Here is a 17,407-nt window from a genome sequence, read left to right as displayed (position 1 = left end):
ATAGTAGGCCCCAAATAAATAGATGCTAATAAATACATAAATATTGTATGTATAAATAAATAAATTAACATGCAAATACTAATGTACTGTAAATAATTAAACTAATAACACAGGTTCTAACCGAAAACATAGTTTATATTTTTCACTAATGCAGACTAACCTCCTTCCAGTTTCCTATTATTCTATATCTATATGGAATTACTTTTAAAATATCATTCCAAACTGCTTTGTAGCTGACCTCCATAGAATATAAAAACACAATTACTGTTTTCATTGCAGATCACACAACCCTTTCATTAACAGAAGTTCTACTTCATTCACCTACTTTTCTTAAGTTTTAGATTCATTTTTGTTCAAACCTGCTCTGAAATGTCTAAAGTGTCCTCAGAGTTGCTACTGACTGAAAGATTATTAGGTTTCCTAACTTTTTCTTGTAAGTTAAAAGAAGTACTTCATCTCAAAAGAGGATAGAAAGGATTGGAAGAGAAGATTAAAAAGTAAATTTTAAATAATCAAGTCTACTTTGTCCAGCAGATTTTATCGATAAGATCTTTCATGGTCATCTTGTCCCATTCCTCAGCATGTGGGGCCTGCCAGGGTGCATCAGCTGGAATCTGCAGAGAAAAAAGATCACCACAAACTCAGATGTGATGTTAACTGCTACCACTGCTCCTCACGAGAACCTCTGAAAACTGTTCTCTAGGTCTCTGTGGTCTCTGTGATGGAATATGGGATTAGCATGGAATTCCATACAAAGATTAGGGGATGAGAGAGAGCTCTTTAGATTCTATGCCTTAATGCTGTTGCCAAAACAATAATGGTAATATTTACATATAAATGCATATATAAATTTATATGTAATTATGATTATGATGATGATTATCATTATTACTATTATTTTTATTGAAAGCTAACACCCATTTTATTTTAAGTCCTCAAATTAAGTTTCCAAGAGATATTACAGAGCCTTAAATTAAGTAAAAAATCTTTGGAGCAGCAATTCCTTCTCTCCTTTACTATCTAAAGTGGCATTATAGATGGAGAAGACAACTGTATGTAGAGATAACTGGCAAAAATATGTAATATAAATGCTCAGTGGCATAGAGTTGAAGTTATACAGGCGTTAGTATCAGAAATAGTGGATTTGAATCCTAGTTCCCTTGCTGTGAGGTCCTGGGCAAATTATATAACCTCTCGACACTCATTTTCCCCATTTGTCAAGTGGAAATACTACCAATGTTGCAGAATTGTTGGATGTACTGGAAATGATATGCATCAATGTCCACAGCAATGCTCCCTGCACCATGGAAGGATATTAAACAGTTGCCACTGTTATTACAGTAATGGGTCATGTGAAAGTTGAACACACATTTTACCTCCTTTCCCATGTTATCCAATGTCCGCCACAGATTGTTGTAATCCAGATATGCGATGGGATTCCACACTGGAGGGAAGGCACCCCGAAATGGATAAGTTCTTCCCTAGAACACAAAAGCAAAGGGAAGCAATTGAAGAGGGTAATACCTTAAATTAGGATGGCATTCTAAAAACTGAAACACCACCCAACCTAAGACAGCCATTTTCAAAGTAACAGGATCCTCTACCATGTCAGAATTAGTCCCTTTGATGGAAAGTAAATATATTTTACCTATATAGGTCCCAATTTTAATAAGAATAGCAAAATTTCCCTGGTACTATGCTAACTTTCTAATTTACAAGAAATAATAGCTTGAAGTTTATTTCTTCTTTTTTGGAAACATAAATAAAGGTAGTTCATCCTAGTATCTAATGCCGATGATACAATATGCTCAACTCCTGATCTCCTACCTAACCTCTTTGGAAGGATGTTCCCACTCAGATGAGAGCAGGATGATGACATAGAGGACTGTCTTTAGACCACATATAGGACATGAAGAGCAAAGCAGACTATCTCAGGCTGTGTTTTAAGGTCTACACAGGCTAAATAAAGACTGGCTAGACTACGGACTACGCCCAACATAAGGAATCAGAATATTAGTAATGTGTAATAATGAGCAGTTGCCATTTTTGGTTGCCTAGTATCTCTTCCCCTTTCCTAGTAGTAACCTGGTTTCTTTTAGGGAAACTGCCTCTCTTCTGTGTATAGCTGAGTATGGAGGAAGGTCCAGATATCAGCTCCCATTACAGAAAGTGATGGGTTAGATCCTTTCTCTCCTCCCCCACTCCCCACCCCAACCTCCCTGGATCCTGGTACAGTCCGGCTGTGAGCCTCTGATCTGAGCTTGGCCAGTCACACACTCTAAAAGGACCCTGGAGTGGGTCACCTGAGTATAGAAGAACATGGACTGTGGGTTCTCCTTCCCCACTGCAGTGTGCTGAGCAGATACTTTTCTGCTACAAAGACCATGGCCGTGGTTCTTGCCCCTAACTTGCCAGAGCTCTCCTGCCCTCTACCCATTCTCGAGTGTGGTCCTCCAGCCTCATGTTGATTCTGTGGCCCCTCTCATATTCTTTCACTAAATTCCCTCTTGTTAGCCTAAGTTGATTTCAACTGCTTGGTGCCAAGACCTCTAACATGAAGACAGCTTATTATAAGCAACCATTTACTTCATTTCATCGTGTGACAGGTTCTGTGTTAAACAAAAGCAAGGGTGATGGGAGGGTGAATCCTTAGGAAAGAGACCAGATCTAGGAAGTTTCTAAGGTCTTATTTGCTAATTTAATTCCTTTTACTTTAAAAATAAATGTCTTATAAATATTCATAAGGTCTAAATTTTTCCTACTGGTAAAATTCTGCATGAGAATTTGGTTTTTTAATTGAATAAATATTTGTAGAAAGCCTACTGTGTGCACTGCACAATATTAAGAGCTGTGCTGGCTTTTGATAAAGGTCTAAAGCAAAACCCCTGATTATCAAGGCAAGGGCACAAAACAAAACAAGCAAGTGCACCCCTTCCCGCCACCACACCCAAATGGAGTAAGAATATATGGCAGCCATTAAGTGACAAAGAAGTGATTTTCCCTTTTACACATCAAATTCAAATGTCCTTGGCAGATTGTGTAATCTGATTTCTTATGCGAAAATGCTGTATTGTAATGCTGCAGTACAACTTTTCGAGACTCCAAATCCATTATCATCCCTGCCACCATCGTCACTAACATTTATTGAGTGCCATGCCTGACACTGTGCTAAGCTCTTCATATGTGTTATCTCATATAATGCTCACTCCAACCCTGTGGAGGCAAGCACTATTAATATTTCCATGTTGCGAATGAAACTAAAGCCCAGAGACAGTAGCTAGTAAATAGTAGAATGGAAATATCCTGCTCCCAAAGCCTTTCCTCATAAAACATGCTTTCCTGCCTCCTATATGACTGATGGAATGTGGAGATAAATTTGTTCTAGAGACATCTTAAATTTCCCAACAAAAAGAAAGAAAGCTTTGAAATGTGAAACTTATATATTTCCCAGATGTATCTTTTCTGTTTCTAGGGAGTAAAAACAGAGACTAAGAAACTCCAGGGGTGTAAGGTGACTGCAAGTGACTGCTGAGGAAACATAGCCAACTTTGGAAAATGCTGAAGTGTTCTTCTGAGAGAAAAGAGCAGACACATTTGACACAGAACACAGAAATAGCTACAGATGAAAGAGAGAGGGTGGAGTTAAGCAATAGCTTGGGGCAGTGTTTGGAACAGCTGGTTCTTGTTATAATTCTTCCCCTAATTGAAATCTGGAAAAATCTACATTTTCCTCTGTAAAATGCATTTATACTCAAGGAATAGTTTTATACCAAATTGATCTTTGCTTTGAAAAAAATTTATTAATAAAAATTTAAATATTCTCAATCATTTGGGGACATTAAGAAAAGTATTATAAATATAATTCAACAAAATGTGTTCCACATTCCTCGTGAAGTTCTTCACAGAACAATGCTAACTTGACTATGATTTCACACAAGGCCCTAAAGACCCTTGATAAACAAACAGAGGTGGCAGAGTAAAGAGTTCAAGGAGAGAGGAAAATCTGGCCCGGTAATCTTTTTAGAAATGGGAGCCGTGGAATATCCTAAAAGAAGACCATAAAGGCCTATCACAACATTTAAAAATTTTTAAATTAAATTTTTATCCCATTGACAAAGGCACCAAGTAGATAAAGAATTTCATTAATTAGTTTCACCCTTACCAATTTCTTGACTTCTCCATTCTCATTCTACCTAAACCTGTTAAAGAAATGCATGTATGTGGGGAACTGGCACCTCCATGGCACTTCCTCCTTTCTAACAAGCATCTGGAAGGGCTAATTTCCTCCATGGTCTATCTCCAGACTAGACTTGAGACTACTCTTGTGTGAATCCCTAAAGTAGTGTAATAGGAGGGCCTGGGGATGTTTCCTGGTTGAGTGAGAACCGCCTGAGGGCAGGAACCCTCTCGGTCTCCTAAATGTGATTCTATAGTTTTCTCAACAAAGTGCAGTTTCTCAGTACTAAACCAATTCTCAGCAAGAAATGCCTTCATGACCTAGAGTGTGAGGTAAGAGCTCTGGAAATACTTCCAAATGACTATTGCTCTTTAAAAATAAAAGGAAGTAAATCTAGAGTAATGGTCAAGTTCAATTTGTACCTATACTCTGAAACCTTATAACCTTTCCAACGTGGACCTTAATCTCTAACAAAGTATCTATGACACAGCAGAAATTCATGACATCGAGTAGAACACAAAGTCCCTGGAACTGTGCCCAAAATGCTTCAGCCCCTTTGAGAAACTACATCTTCAATCTACCAATGTTCGTAATAACAGAAGACTACTGCCAGATGACAGTTTATGGCTCCCATATCATTCTTTATTGTTGGTCCTATAAGATAAGCCAAGTTTATAGTAAACAAGTAGTATTTACTCATTGGCACGTTGGAGAGTTTCATCTCTCTGTACTTTATTAGATTTTAGTTAAGCAAAAGGAAGCGAGTGTTATTAGAGTATCACAGGTCACTGGGAAAGCTGCCAAATATCTTTCTTTAATTATCTTAAAAAGAAACATATCTTCTGAATTGGTTTAGGAACATGCCTGTCCAGCCCATATGAATTCCTTGGGATCTGCCTAGTCCCACTGTTTTGTGACAAAGCCTGTGAGAGAAATCTTTTGAAGGTTTCTTTTTTATAGTTCATAATAATGCTTTAAATAAAAAAATAATCTAAAAAGAGACCCATTAAATAGGATTTAATGTATAAGTTATGTATGTTTGAAGAGAGCTTGGCTACCTGCATTTGGAAAGAGGAAGAAAATGATTTTGTGAACTATTAATACAACACAATATCCATTAATAGTTCACACTCATTTTCTTCCACAATGACAAAATCACTTAACAATGTGTTTCTCAGAATGTATCCCTGTTGTTAAGTGACACATGACTGTATTTCCTAAAATCTAACTTGCATCCTCAAAAGTCCACAGATGCCCTTTTATCCAACGTCATCACTGAGTTCCTTTTAGCCATATTTGAAAGGATGTATCCATCCCATTAGCACTCAGCTGCATCTGACACCACCACATTGGACAGTGCTGGTTCTCCCGATTCCGCCTAGTTCCCCAAGACCCTCCTTTCTCCGATTCCCTGAATCCCTCAGGGTCTGATCCTCAGCCTTTCCCATTTCCTTTCCCATTTCCCTGGGAAACTCACCCACCATCTGGGTTTGTTATTATTATGTTTATGTTATGGTTTGCATTTTCCATGCCTCTGCTCCCTCTATGTTTATGAGTACCAAATTGTTACCCATAACCTCTTGCACAATTTCAAGGGCTGGCAGCACATTCCTGCATATTTGCTCATGACCTGATATTTCATCATATTCTCAGCCCCTGTCTCAAGACTTGCACATCTACCAGCTAACACAGTGGGCCCCTGAGTTGTGCAGACCCAACTTCTGGAAAAAGGGAATCACTGAACTTAGGTATAAATAATGCCACAGCATCAAGAATGAAGGTTTTTAAATAAATAATTATGCCATCTTTCCCAAGGGATTCCAGTATGTACAGAAATTATAAATAAAACAATTAAGATAAAAACAATACAAGTTCTTCTAGAGGTTGTTGGGTAATTAAAGATAATTGATAGAGCACTTTAAAAAAATATTTTTCTTCTTTCACAAATGCCATGAACTCAGGAGAAACAGAAAATAGATGAAAATGTTATACTGTGAGGATGAATGACTGTTTAACAGCTTTATTAACATATCATTCATATAACCTATAATTCATGCATCTCAAGGGTACAATTCAATGGTTTTTGGCATATTCATAGAGTGTGCAAACATCACATCTAATTTTAAAACATTTTCATCATCCCAAGAAGAAACGCTTACTCATTAGTAGTCACTCTCTATTCTCCTCCACTCCATTTGGAAGAACTGCCAAACTATCTTCCAAAGAGGGTGCACCATTTTACATTCCCACCAGCATGTATGAGGATTCCAATGTGACCCCATCCTCCGCAATACTTGTTATTGTCTGCCTTTTTGATTATACCATCCTGATGAGTGTGAAGTGGCATCTCGTTATAGTTTTGACTTGCATTTCCCTAATAACTAATGAAATTTACCATCTTTTCATGTGCTTATTGGCTATTTGTACAGCTTCTTTGGAGAGGTGTCTATTCAAGTCCTTTGCCTATTTCTGAACTGGGTTGTTTGTCTTTTTATTATTGAATTGTTAAGAGTTGTTTATATATTCTGGGTACAAGTCCTTTATCAGATATATGATTTGTAAATGTTTTCTCCCATTCTGTGGGTTGTCTTTTCAGTTTCTTGATGATATCTAATGACAAAACTTAAAAAAAATTTTTTGATGAAGTCCAATTTATCTATTTTTTCCACTATTGCTTATGCTTGGTGTCATCAAGTAAATCATTGCCTAACTCAGATCACAAAGATTTACTTCTATTTTTTTCCTAAGAGTTTTAGAGTTGTAGTTCATATTTAAGCCTAAAATCCATTTTGAGTTAATTTTTGTCTATAGTGTGAGGGAGGGGTCCAACTTCATTTGGTTGCATGTGGATATCCAGTTATCCTATTTGTTTAAAAGACTATTCGTTCTGCACTGAAGTGTCTTGCCACCCTTGTCAAAATCAATTGACCATAAACGTAAGAGTTTATTTCTGAACTCACAATTCTATTCTATTGATCTATATGTTTATCCTTATGCCGGTACACGTTGTTTTGATTACTGTAGCTTCATAGTAAGTTTTGAAATCAGGAAGTGTGTGTTCTAAGATTGTTTTGGCTATTATGGGTCTCTTGCATTTACATTTGAATTTTAAGATTGATTTCCTAGTTTTTGCAAAAACAGCCAGCTAGAATTTTGAAAGGGATTGTGCTGAAAATATTTGGGAAGTATTGGGAAGCATTGCCATTTCAACAATGAAATCTACTTTTTAAATATAGGGGCTTACAGCTATATTCCTCAATGAACTACTTAAATGATATCACATAAGTTTTGGTCTGTTATGTCTATTTTATAATGGAGAGCTACGCATGTCTAATTTTATAATTTGGTGGAGCAGATATATACACAGTTTGAATCTATGATCCACTGATATGCACAGTTTAAATCTACGATCGTTTGGTGTCCATGGTCAATTATTCAATCTCTACCAAGACCGAGCTACAAGCCAGAAATTGCTTTCCAAATAGAGAGTAGCTGTCAGCAGAAAAGGGCAGGTATGGCTTCACTCAAATCCTAAGAGGTCTTTGCTCAATTCTTCTGCTAGAGTTTACCCAAAGCTGCAGACACCATCTCTGTCTGCCATGACACTTCCAATATCATTGGCTCTGCTGGGCTCAAATGGCAAAGTAGCTTGCATTGGAGCCTTGATCCCCCTTTCTTCCTCTAAGCCTCATTCGAAACTGGTAGCTTTGTGAGGTAATGGGCAAATGCATTGGAACAGCATGTCCTAGTGTTATCATGTTGCTTCTAAAATCCAAACAGAGTACTCTTCCCCTCAGTACAGAGCAGGATAGAGTAGGGTGGAGAAGCGTGGAGAGTAGATCTGAAGGAGTGGGTTAAAAGGTGAAAAAGACACTGTTGTTTTAAATAACACAGAATGAAAACTAACAATTCACTTCATATTGCTCTGAATCCATTACATTGGCTGTCTAGACTCTATCAACCCTCATTTATGAGACTACTATTATTTGGGCCTTATCTTAACTTTAAGATTTGTCCCCCAAATCAGCATGCTCTTATCATACCATAAATTCAACATGCACCAGGGGCTTTTTATAACACTGTCTTCAGGTTCTGTATCTGGGAGCTGCTAAAGTAATATATTATGATCCATTGGACATTTTGAGTGATAAACACTCCTATAGAGGGCTTGGGGGAGAATCGATCTTATACCAAATTCTACATAAGCTGATACTGGAGTCTGACATGTCTAGTACTTGAGTGGAACAGCTGAGACATTAGCAGATGGATGGAGAGGCCATTTCACAAACTTTTTCTTTGGGGATGTACAGGTATTAGGAAAGGTAGTCTCCACTGTCAACAGATTTGGTCTAGAAAGATCAGTATCATTATCACATATCTAGCTAAAACTGCAAGTTCATCATGGACTCTGTGACGAGTCTGTGCCCTGGGCCCTTCCTCCTTGTAACCAGGCAGCACAGTGACAAAGTACATGAGAGCAGGTTGAGAGGGCCAAGGAAGGGCAAAGCAGAGCTACTTGCCAGCTAGGCTGTTGAAAGAGTGCATTCACCTTGTGTAGCCTGTTGGCTGGGCAGATGTAGCCCTGCCCCTTTGCTGGATGAAGTGGCTTCAGTGATGGCTCCGCAATCATGATGGTGAAAGCAGGATGATGGCATGGATTGGGAGGCAGGGTGGACCAGGAGTCAGTAGACTTTCAGCATAATCTTTTCAGCATTTGAATATCAGAAAAATATTTTTAAAAAATCTACAGATTGGGAAAAGTCATAGATACTCAAGAGTACTTTACTGGTGGATGTCCAAATAATTATGTGGATTAGCAACTGCACTCATGTCTATGCCCCAGGGTCCACTTTTATCACCTGCTGTTGGTCATCAAGTATGGGCCAGAGTGATTTCCTCCCATTGTCTCTGAAGCCTAATTTTTTTTCCCCCCTCTGGAGACATTTTTCTGCTGGCTATGGATGTGGAAACTAGGCCACTGTGTACTTTGGCAAACACACAAAATTAAATCTCAGCTTGAGATTCACTGTGTACCATTTGAGTCTAACAAATTACAGGAAAGCTATGGAGATGAAAAGAAACGGACCAGTTCAGTAATCATTCCCTTTGTATAACTTGACATGAGAAAAGTCTTTTAAATGAAAAGGACTCAGGTCCACAGCCTTCAGAATCAAAGCATTCATTACACTAAACTATAATGAACACTCAAATTTTCTGTTATTACATCGAGAATTTTCTTTTGGTTGCATGAAACCCAAACACAAAGCAAAAAATGAAGTTCTATGAAAACTACTGGACTGCTGAAATATCAGGTTGACATTATTATCATTACTTGTCTCTTTCCAGTGTCAAGCTCTGTGTTGTGAAGGTTAGTGATTGACTAGGCTCTCACGTCTGTCTGTCTTTCTTATTCACTTCTGTAGGACCTTGAACCAAACACTCACATTCTTACAACTTTCTCTTATCTTAATGTAGAGATAACTGTCATTTACTCTGAGGCCCACTAGGTTTCAAAAGTTATCTATTCATTGAATTTGACACAGAAATGAAAAAGCTTTGAGTCTGCACCTGAGACGGAGGGCGATACAGCAGCATTGATCCTGTTAGGACAGGGCGATGACAGAAAGACTTTCTGGCTGCGTCAACCAGGGACAACCAAACTTCCCTTCTTCAGGATGTGCCCAGAATGAACCATGTATGGGATTCATTGGACATTAGAAGATTTTTAAAATTTCAAGTGTTAGAAGGCTACTCTGCAAAAGTTTGGAAATTCAGGATCAGTGGTTGAGCCTTTGGTTGGGGGAGTGGGTGTGTGCTCTGGGGTGGTGATAGGGGCTGCAGATGGAGAAGTAGGGAGGAAGTAGAAAGCAAGGAGGAAGGAGGAGATTTTAACCTCCAATGGGCAACCACATCCTAACCTGAAAGGTCAGAACCTCCACAAATTCAGTTATCATGGAGACTAGAGCTATTTCTCTTGAGGAAGCTGCTTATATAATGTTTCATCCAATTCACAAAGTTCTTTTGGCCATTAACCCAAATACCAAGGCCCCACACAAGGAGGTGATCACAAAGTTCCACAGCCTGAGTGTGAGAGAAATCCTTTTGTGTCTGACCTAACCCCCTTTCTATGCTGCCAGTGAAGGCTGGTCCAAGGCAGGAGAGTGACTCCAGATTACTTCTAAATGAATGATTAGAAAACAGTTCCTGTAGTGAATTAGCCCCTATTAACAATGAAAAGAAGGGAGATGAAAAGGGCACTGTGGATGGACGCTGGTGACGGTTGCACAACAATGTAAATGCACTTACACAATGTAAATGAACTGTATTCCTGAAAATGGTGAAGATGGTAAATATTATGTTATGTGTATTTAACCATAATTTTCTAAAAAAGAAATAAAATGAAGAAAAAAGTCTTTGCCATATATTGGGCTGTCACTTCCACTGAGTAGGAACTTTATTTTCTAGAAACCAAATATGAGATTTATTGCTGAAATGGTATACGAAAAAGAAAGGAGCCTCTGAGAGGAAATGGCTAACGCTGACCTAGCTCTCTAAACAGTGCAAGGCTTTAAGAATAATCCTGCCTTTAAGCTCTCTGGTAACCCACAAGCAGCAAATGAAGTCTTTTCAAAATGGGCAGGGAGGGGGGAATGAATGGAAGTTACTAATAACTTATTTTTTACAAGCTATTTCCATATATATATTTATACTGGATATTTGATAGATCAAACTGAAAATATGTAAACATTTTTAGCTTCTCTGCTTTTAAAAACCTACTTATAATTTAGAGAAAAAAAAATCCCTCTTGTATTACCTCATTTCTACCATTAAAACAGAATTTCTTATCAGTACAGGTCCATTATCACTTACCTGTTTTTTTTTCATCTCCTACCCTGATTTATACAAATTAGTAATACTTATCAACATCCACTTTAAATCGTTTTTTTTTTTTTTTTTTTCTAAACCAAGCAGGATATAATGGTGTAAAATAAAATACTCTTATCTTGGTTAATACTTTGACTAGTAAGTTTACATAAATCATTTAACAAAAAGAATATATAGCCAGCCATTCCAAACCATGCCCTAGACCTCTAGACTTAGTATTTTAACAAAATAATGGAATCCATCTGTAGTCTTCAGCCTGCTGAGCCTAACTGGGGCAGCCTGGGGGTTGTTCAGGAGCCAGGTGCTCATTGAAAGCTGGAGGGGCTCTTGATCTACAGAGAAGAGAAGAAGCCACCTTGGTAAACTGCACCACGTACGGCTCCTGGTACTACCACCCCCTCGTCCACAGGAGCCCCTATTTCCGAAGTGCAATCTCACGACTCCAGAGACTGTTGGTAAGCATCAAGACAAACTAACAAAAAACATACCCTCTGCTTTCTTCATGGTCTACTGACTAAAGCCAAGTTTACCTCTTAGCAACAACAACTAAATTTACTTAGTATTCCAGAACACACACATTCTGAAAAGCCTCTGATTTGGGATGTTGGCATAGAACACGGAATAAATGGCTATGGGAAGAATAGAACCAACACTAGGAAAAACTGCTTGCTGAGCTGTTACTATCAGCAAAGCCTATGTTGTTTTAAATAAATCTTTATCATATCACTCTTTAAAAACAAATGTGTGGTATATATTTATAGTCTCTACTTTTATTTAGAGAGGAGGTGAAAAGCAGGAAGAAAGAGAGAATGCCTGAAAATGTCAATTTCTCCTTCAAAGCAGCTCCTGCAAAATGCCTTGCTCCATTTCTGGCTGGGTTCTCCCTCTCCACATTCCTCACCCGTATTATGTATTATGATGTGGAGGAACCCACGGAAAGAAAAAAAAAAACCCGACTATTTCTTCCTTTCTCTGCAAGACTTAGCTCTGCAAAATTTAACAAAAGGTCTCCACAACTCAATGAAACCCACTCATAAAGCAAACCTAATGATGGAGTATCTTATTTGCTAATGCGAGGAATGAATCAATCCACTAGGCATTCAGTTCCAGCTGCTTCCCTTATATCATCCAAAGGAAAAAAATTGATAAATAAAAAATGTTTTAAACATATCTAGCTGATGCTATTTAAAATTCCACCTTTTAGGTTAAAAACAACACGATTAATTTATATTGATTTCACAGATAAGATATAATCTCCCAAAATAAAGCCATATCAAATTCACATTTATAAAACCTATTCACTGTAGAAACTAGCCAGGAACCTATTATGTAAGAATCAGGATCTACTAAACCAGAATTTAAAAAGGGATTCTATTCAGAAAATCCATGAAGGATACAGGCAAAAATATTGGTTAATATTATTTATTTATTGTTACTCTTCGTCTTTTCCCTTTAGATTGGAAGCTCCATGGGAACAGAAATTCTGATCATTTGTTCACCACTGTATCTGAAGCCTGGAACAATAGCTGGTACAGAGTAGATTGCTCAGTAAATATTTATTGAACGAATGAATGAATTTAGCATAACACTGTGAACCATCTATGAATAAAGTAGATAGACATAGTCTCTTGGAGAAGGGATAGGGTGGGAAAACACCACTAACGGTATATCCCCAGTGCTAAGAGGCTCAGGCTTGGAACTCTTTAATGTCATGTCAAAAGTTGCACTGTAAACACAGTCTAGCAAAGGTAAAGTAAAGGTAAAATCCATCCTAGAGTAGGATGAAACTAGATGCACTACAGACTGCTAATAGAAAAAACAATTTAGGCATTCTTTAAGGTTGCACATTGAGAAAATTTAAGAACTGAAGCAATCTGGATCATAAAGAATATGGCTTGGTTTATCTAGGCAATGGAAATCTTCCAGCGATTTGCCTACTTCATTTCAGTGTTATTTACAGAAAAGAGCACACTGTATTAGATTATGAAAGCCAGGCAACGCAGAGTGTGTCACAAGGACAGCTAGTGAGTTACCTTAGTTGATTAGAATATGGTGCAGATAACACCAAGGTCCAGGGTTTGATCCCTCTATCTGCCAGATAAGACAATTAGCATTATTAACTTGATACACTATCATGTAGAGGAAAAGTCCATTGTTTTCCTCCCCGAAAGTGAAGATAAAGTGAGAGTTGAGATATTTTTAAATAAGTGGAATTATTTTTTTACTATTCAGCTTATTAACAGTCTTTATCCTGGAATACTGAACTAAATATCTTCCTGCTTTTCCCTAATATGGCCTCCTCCCTTTACAGTTTCCTGATCATCATAAAAACATCCACTACACTGAGTACTTCTCATTACATAAATGATATGATTTGTTAGAAAATACTAGAAGAAAGACACTCATTCAAACAAAATAAACTTTAACCAACCCACTTTTTTTTGCCTTGACATTGCTGTCAACCTTGGGTGAAAATATGTGCTCTCTGGAAGGTTAAAGTATATGAGAGGATGGTTTAACAACAAGTATTTCTATTTTCTATGTTTTTGTTAGATGAGATTATGGGCACAGCTGGGAGACTAGTAGGTACCCAGTTTGAGGACATAACTACTAATTTCCAGTTTTTCCCAGTTTTCAAAATGTATGTAAAGGAATGTGGAACTAGAAGGGGAAGTGAAAGAAAAGTGGCCTTTCAATAACTTCATTTACTCATTGTATGAGCCAGGCTTCAGGGATACTGATGGTGAGATACCTTACAATAGATGTGTGTTTGGCCAAACCAACGTTGGAGGCCCAGCACACACAGAGGCTCAGGACCCTCAGTTTCATTTCCTTGGGCACAGATTGGGATAATGAAGAGCATGCACTCAGGGGTTAGTAGACTGTTGCTAGCTTTGTAGCCTTGTCAAATCACTGTGCTGCTTTGAACCTCAGTTTTCTGATCTGTAAAATGGGGATAATCATGCCTGCCTAGTAGGGTTGATATAAGGATTTAATGGGTTCATGCATAAAAAGCAATTAATTGTTGTTAATTGCTAGCCTCCAGGTAAAATAAAAATCTCTCAGCACCTGAATCGTAGGGAGGAAGAGATTATAAGCATGAATCTGCTCAGATTCCAGGATAATCATCACATTCATTTACTTCCCAGCTGGAGTTGAGAGTGGATTTACATGAATGTTTAATTAGTGGTGAATGCAAAGGGTTTGGTCTCTCTACATTAAAAATGAGAATATAGGTAAAAGTGCTCAATAAATGTTAACTGCTATTATTCTTACTGTTATTACTTACTAATTTAGGGATACACCATGCCGTGAAGAAAAGAGAAAGGGGGGAAGCAAAAAAGTTTTCCTTACTGAAGCCAACATTCCACTGAACACTTTGTATATTTTTTCCACTGAACACTTTGTATATTTTTTTATACTTTCTTCATTCCTCCCTTGACCTCTGAACCCAGAGTTTTTCTAAGGGTTACTAGTTTGTTTTTTCACATGTGTCACTGCCAGACTCTCCCAAGCATCCCAAACCATGTGGCTATCAGAGTCTGCAAAGATTCATGATCGCCCCTGACTGGGCATTTTGGTGAATGCATCACAAGTATCCTTAACTCCCAGGACACTCCCAAAGCCCTGCAGCCCTCAGACCCACAGTGACCGCCTGTGGCAGAGTAGGTGGGGATGTATCTGTTGGGAAGTGAAGTGGTTCCTGGCGTGGGAATCCTGACATTTGAATGAGTAAATGATGGACACTTAGGTTGGTTCCATATCTTGGCTATTATAAACAGAGCTGCGATGAATATGGGAGTGCAGATGTCCTTTCGACATGATGATTTCCATTCCTTTCGGTATCCCACAAATATGTATAATTAATTATGTTTCAACAATAACAAAAAAGAATGAGTAAATGATCCCTGCCCTAGCAACACTAGTTCCAGGAAGTGGAGGGCAATGTCAGTTCAGAAACTAGATTTCTCAAGGCATGTTTTCGGACTCCAGCCGCTATGCTCCATGTTTGACTTTAGTGAGAAAGAATAACACTGGCAACAGCTGCTGTTTCTTGGGTGGATATCAGCAGCTAGAGTTTAAAGAATCTCTTGTGTAAACAGTAGGAAACTGCACAACTGAGACTTCCCAAGAGTAAGGCCACGTACAGAGGAAATGATCAAAGTGTTCAAAGAAATGCCAAGTAAGACTGAGGATAAATAACTGGTTCAAAGGCTAAAAAAGTGGCCTCAAACTATTGTGTTCCTTGGAAACTTAAGACTTGCCTCCTAGGTGACTCAGGGGTTGCCTGGGGCTTAAGCGGTATGCATGTGTGTGTGTACCTGTGTGTGTGTGTGTGTGTGTGTGTGTGTGTGTGTGTGTGTGTGTCTGTGAGTGTGTCTGTTGCAGGCGCCCCCCACTCTCATCCCTGTGCCCTGCAAATGCATTAGGAAGGAGCTGAGAGCCTCCCACGCCTACTCCATTTGGAAGGGAAGTAGGGGAACAGCTTGTGAGGTCCAAGCTGAGGCATGATCTCCTGCATTGATTCCAGGAGTCCTTAGGGATTTTTTAAAAGAAAAGGAAAAAATAAGAAAAGAACAGCAGAATACCACTTCATAGTAGAGAGCCTATTTTTATGATTGCTTTGAGAAAAAAATAACCAAAACAAACCAAATGCTTTCTCAAATAAAATGCTCCCCCATTGGTCATCTGGGTAAAAAGATAGGCTTACCTTGACATATTGAACGAGACGTTCACAGACGTTCACTTTGTAAGTCTCTATGCCCAGCTCCTTAGACAAGCGTAAGATTTTGTTCTGGGTCGGTCCCACATAAGCTCCACCAACATCTACATAATTAACATGCTCATTCTACAAAAAGGGAAAAAGTGGTCAGAAGACTTGTTGAAACTTGGGGAAAAAAGTCTATGTCTTATTAAAAAAAAAACCCACTCCTTTTTAAAAACTGAACTGTGCCTTACATGTCCCTTATAAAGTGCAACTAAAAACAGCAATCTTTTCTCCTCCACTCAAGAACTGGGGCACAAACCCTGTCTGACACTCATCATGAAGCACCCCCATGTGTAGAGCTATTGGTGAGGCAGACTCAGCAATACAATGCACCAAGAATAAAGAACACTGTAGTATATCCTACTGGTTGAAATCCTTTCCAAAACGTTTAAGTTATTATGTATGCTTTTCTCCCGGGTTACTGCTGGAGGAGCCACCCAGAGATTTATTAGTCCTAATTCCCTGATTTCTACCACATAAAATCTTAAATCAGCCCACATTGATGGGCTCTTGATGCTATTTTAAAGCACTTCCAGGAATCCCTTAACCAACCTCTCCTAACCCCCCCTCCCCCTACCCTTCCCAGCTTCTAGTAACTACTATTCTACTTTCTACTTCTATGAGATCCACTTTTTTAGCTTTCACAAGCATATGTTGAAATATCACACTGTATTCCATAAATATGAACAGTTATCATTTGCCAATTTAAAAAATTTTAGAAAAACACTTCCGAGGAAGACTGCATCATAGGAAAAGAGTACAAAAAAGTATAAAAAGATTTATATACCTATTAAATTATTAATATGCAAATACTCTCTCATAAACTAAAATTACTTTCCCCCTCTTAAATTCAGTTTTCCACTATTTTCAGGTTTTTTATTAACACATTTCCCAATGACTTTATCAATATATTGAATATTGGCGAGCTACAACTTCTCCATGTTTCTGTAATAACTTCTTATGGGCCTATTTCTATTTTGTTGTTTATACTGGTTCTCATGGATGTTGCCTTTTTTCCTTGTTTGCCTGATTATGTTTTATTGTGTATCACTCACTGTACTTGAAAAAATGCAGAAATCATTTGATTCCTAGGAGGGTAATATCTTTCCCAGAGAGGATTTATGTTGCTTCTGCCCAGCGCCTGGGACATTAACAATACTAGATAACTTTATTCCATTTTCAGTGCCTGAGATGATTTGAAGCTGGGCTGAAATGTACATGTGGCCTAGTCCTCTTGCAATTCAGCCTGAGTCATAGGATGCAGCCCAACCCAGAGCACGAGAAGTTGACCAACACCCTCCCCCACATATGCACACTTTGCTGGGCTCTGGACTTGACCTTCTGTCACCCTAGCTTCGCAAGACTATCAAAAGCACTGCTTAGCCTCCTAGCAGCGTCTTCAGTGGTCAGCAACTCCCCCCACCACCTGGGGAAAAGTAGGTCAATCCTTTCCAGATACTGGCCCAGTGATTCTTCATTACCTTGTTAGCTCTCTGGCTCTCTGATGCTTTGAAGATCTGTGACTGTGTGTGGGTGTGGTGCAATTTATCTAGTCTCTTTGGATTTTGGCACAATTT

General features: G+C 38.4%; 1 protein-coding gene across 1 annotated transcript in view; it reads right to left on the bottom strand.

Annotated features, from left to right (window-relative positions):
• LOC134367191 (amine oxidase [flavin-containing] A) overlaps positions 1-17,407 on the bottom strand; it is a 66,489-nt gene that overhangs the window by 18,246 nt on the left and 30,836 nt on the right. Inside the window, exons 4-6 of the mRNA XM_063083842.1 lie at positions 15,774-15,911; positions 1,377-1,481; positions 523-614 (exon numbers count right to left, since the gene is read on the bottom strand). Of these exons, the coding sequence (XP_062939912.1) occupies positions 523-614; positions 1,377-1,481; positions 15,774-15,911 (335 nt within the window). The remainder of the gene's footprint in view (positions 1-522; positions 615-1,376; positions 1,482-15,773; positions 15,912-17,407) is intronic.

The sequence above is a fragment of the Cynocephalus volans genome, chromosome X, assembly GCF_027409185.1.
Source record: "Cynocephalus volans isolate mCynVol1 chromosome X, mCynVol1.pri, whole genome shotgun sequence".
Classification (NCBI taxonomy): domain Eukaryota; kingdom Metazoa; phylum Chordata; class Mammalia; order Dermoptera; family Cynocephalidae; genus Cynocephalus; species Cynocephalus volans.
This window is presented reverse-complemented; position numbering and strand designations above follow the sequence as displayed.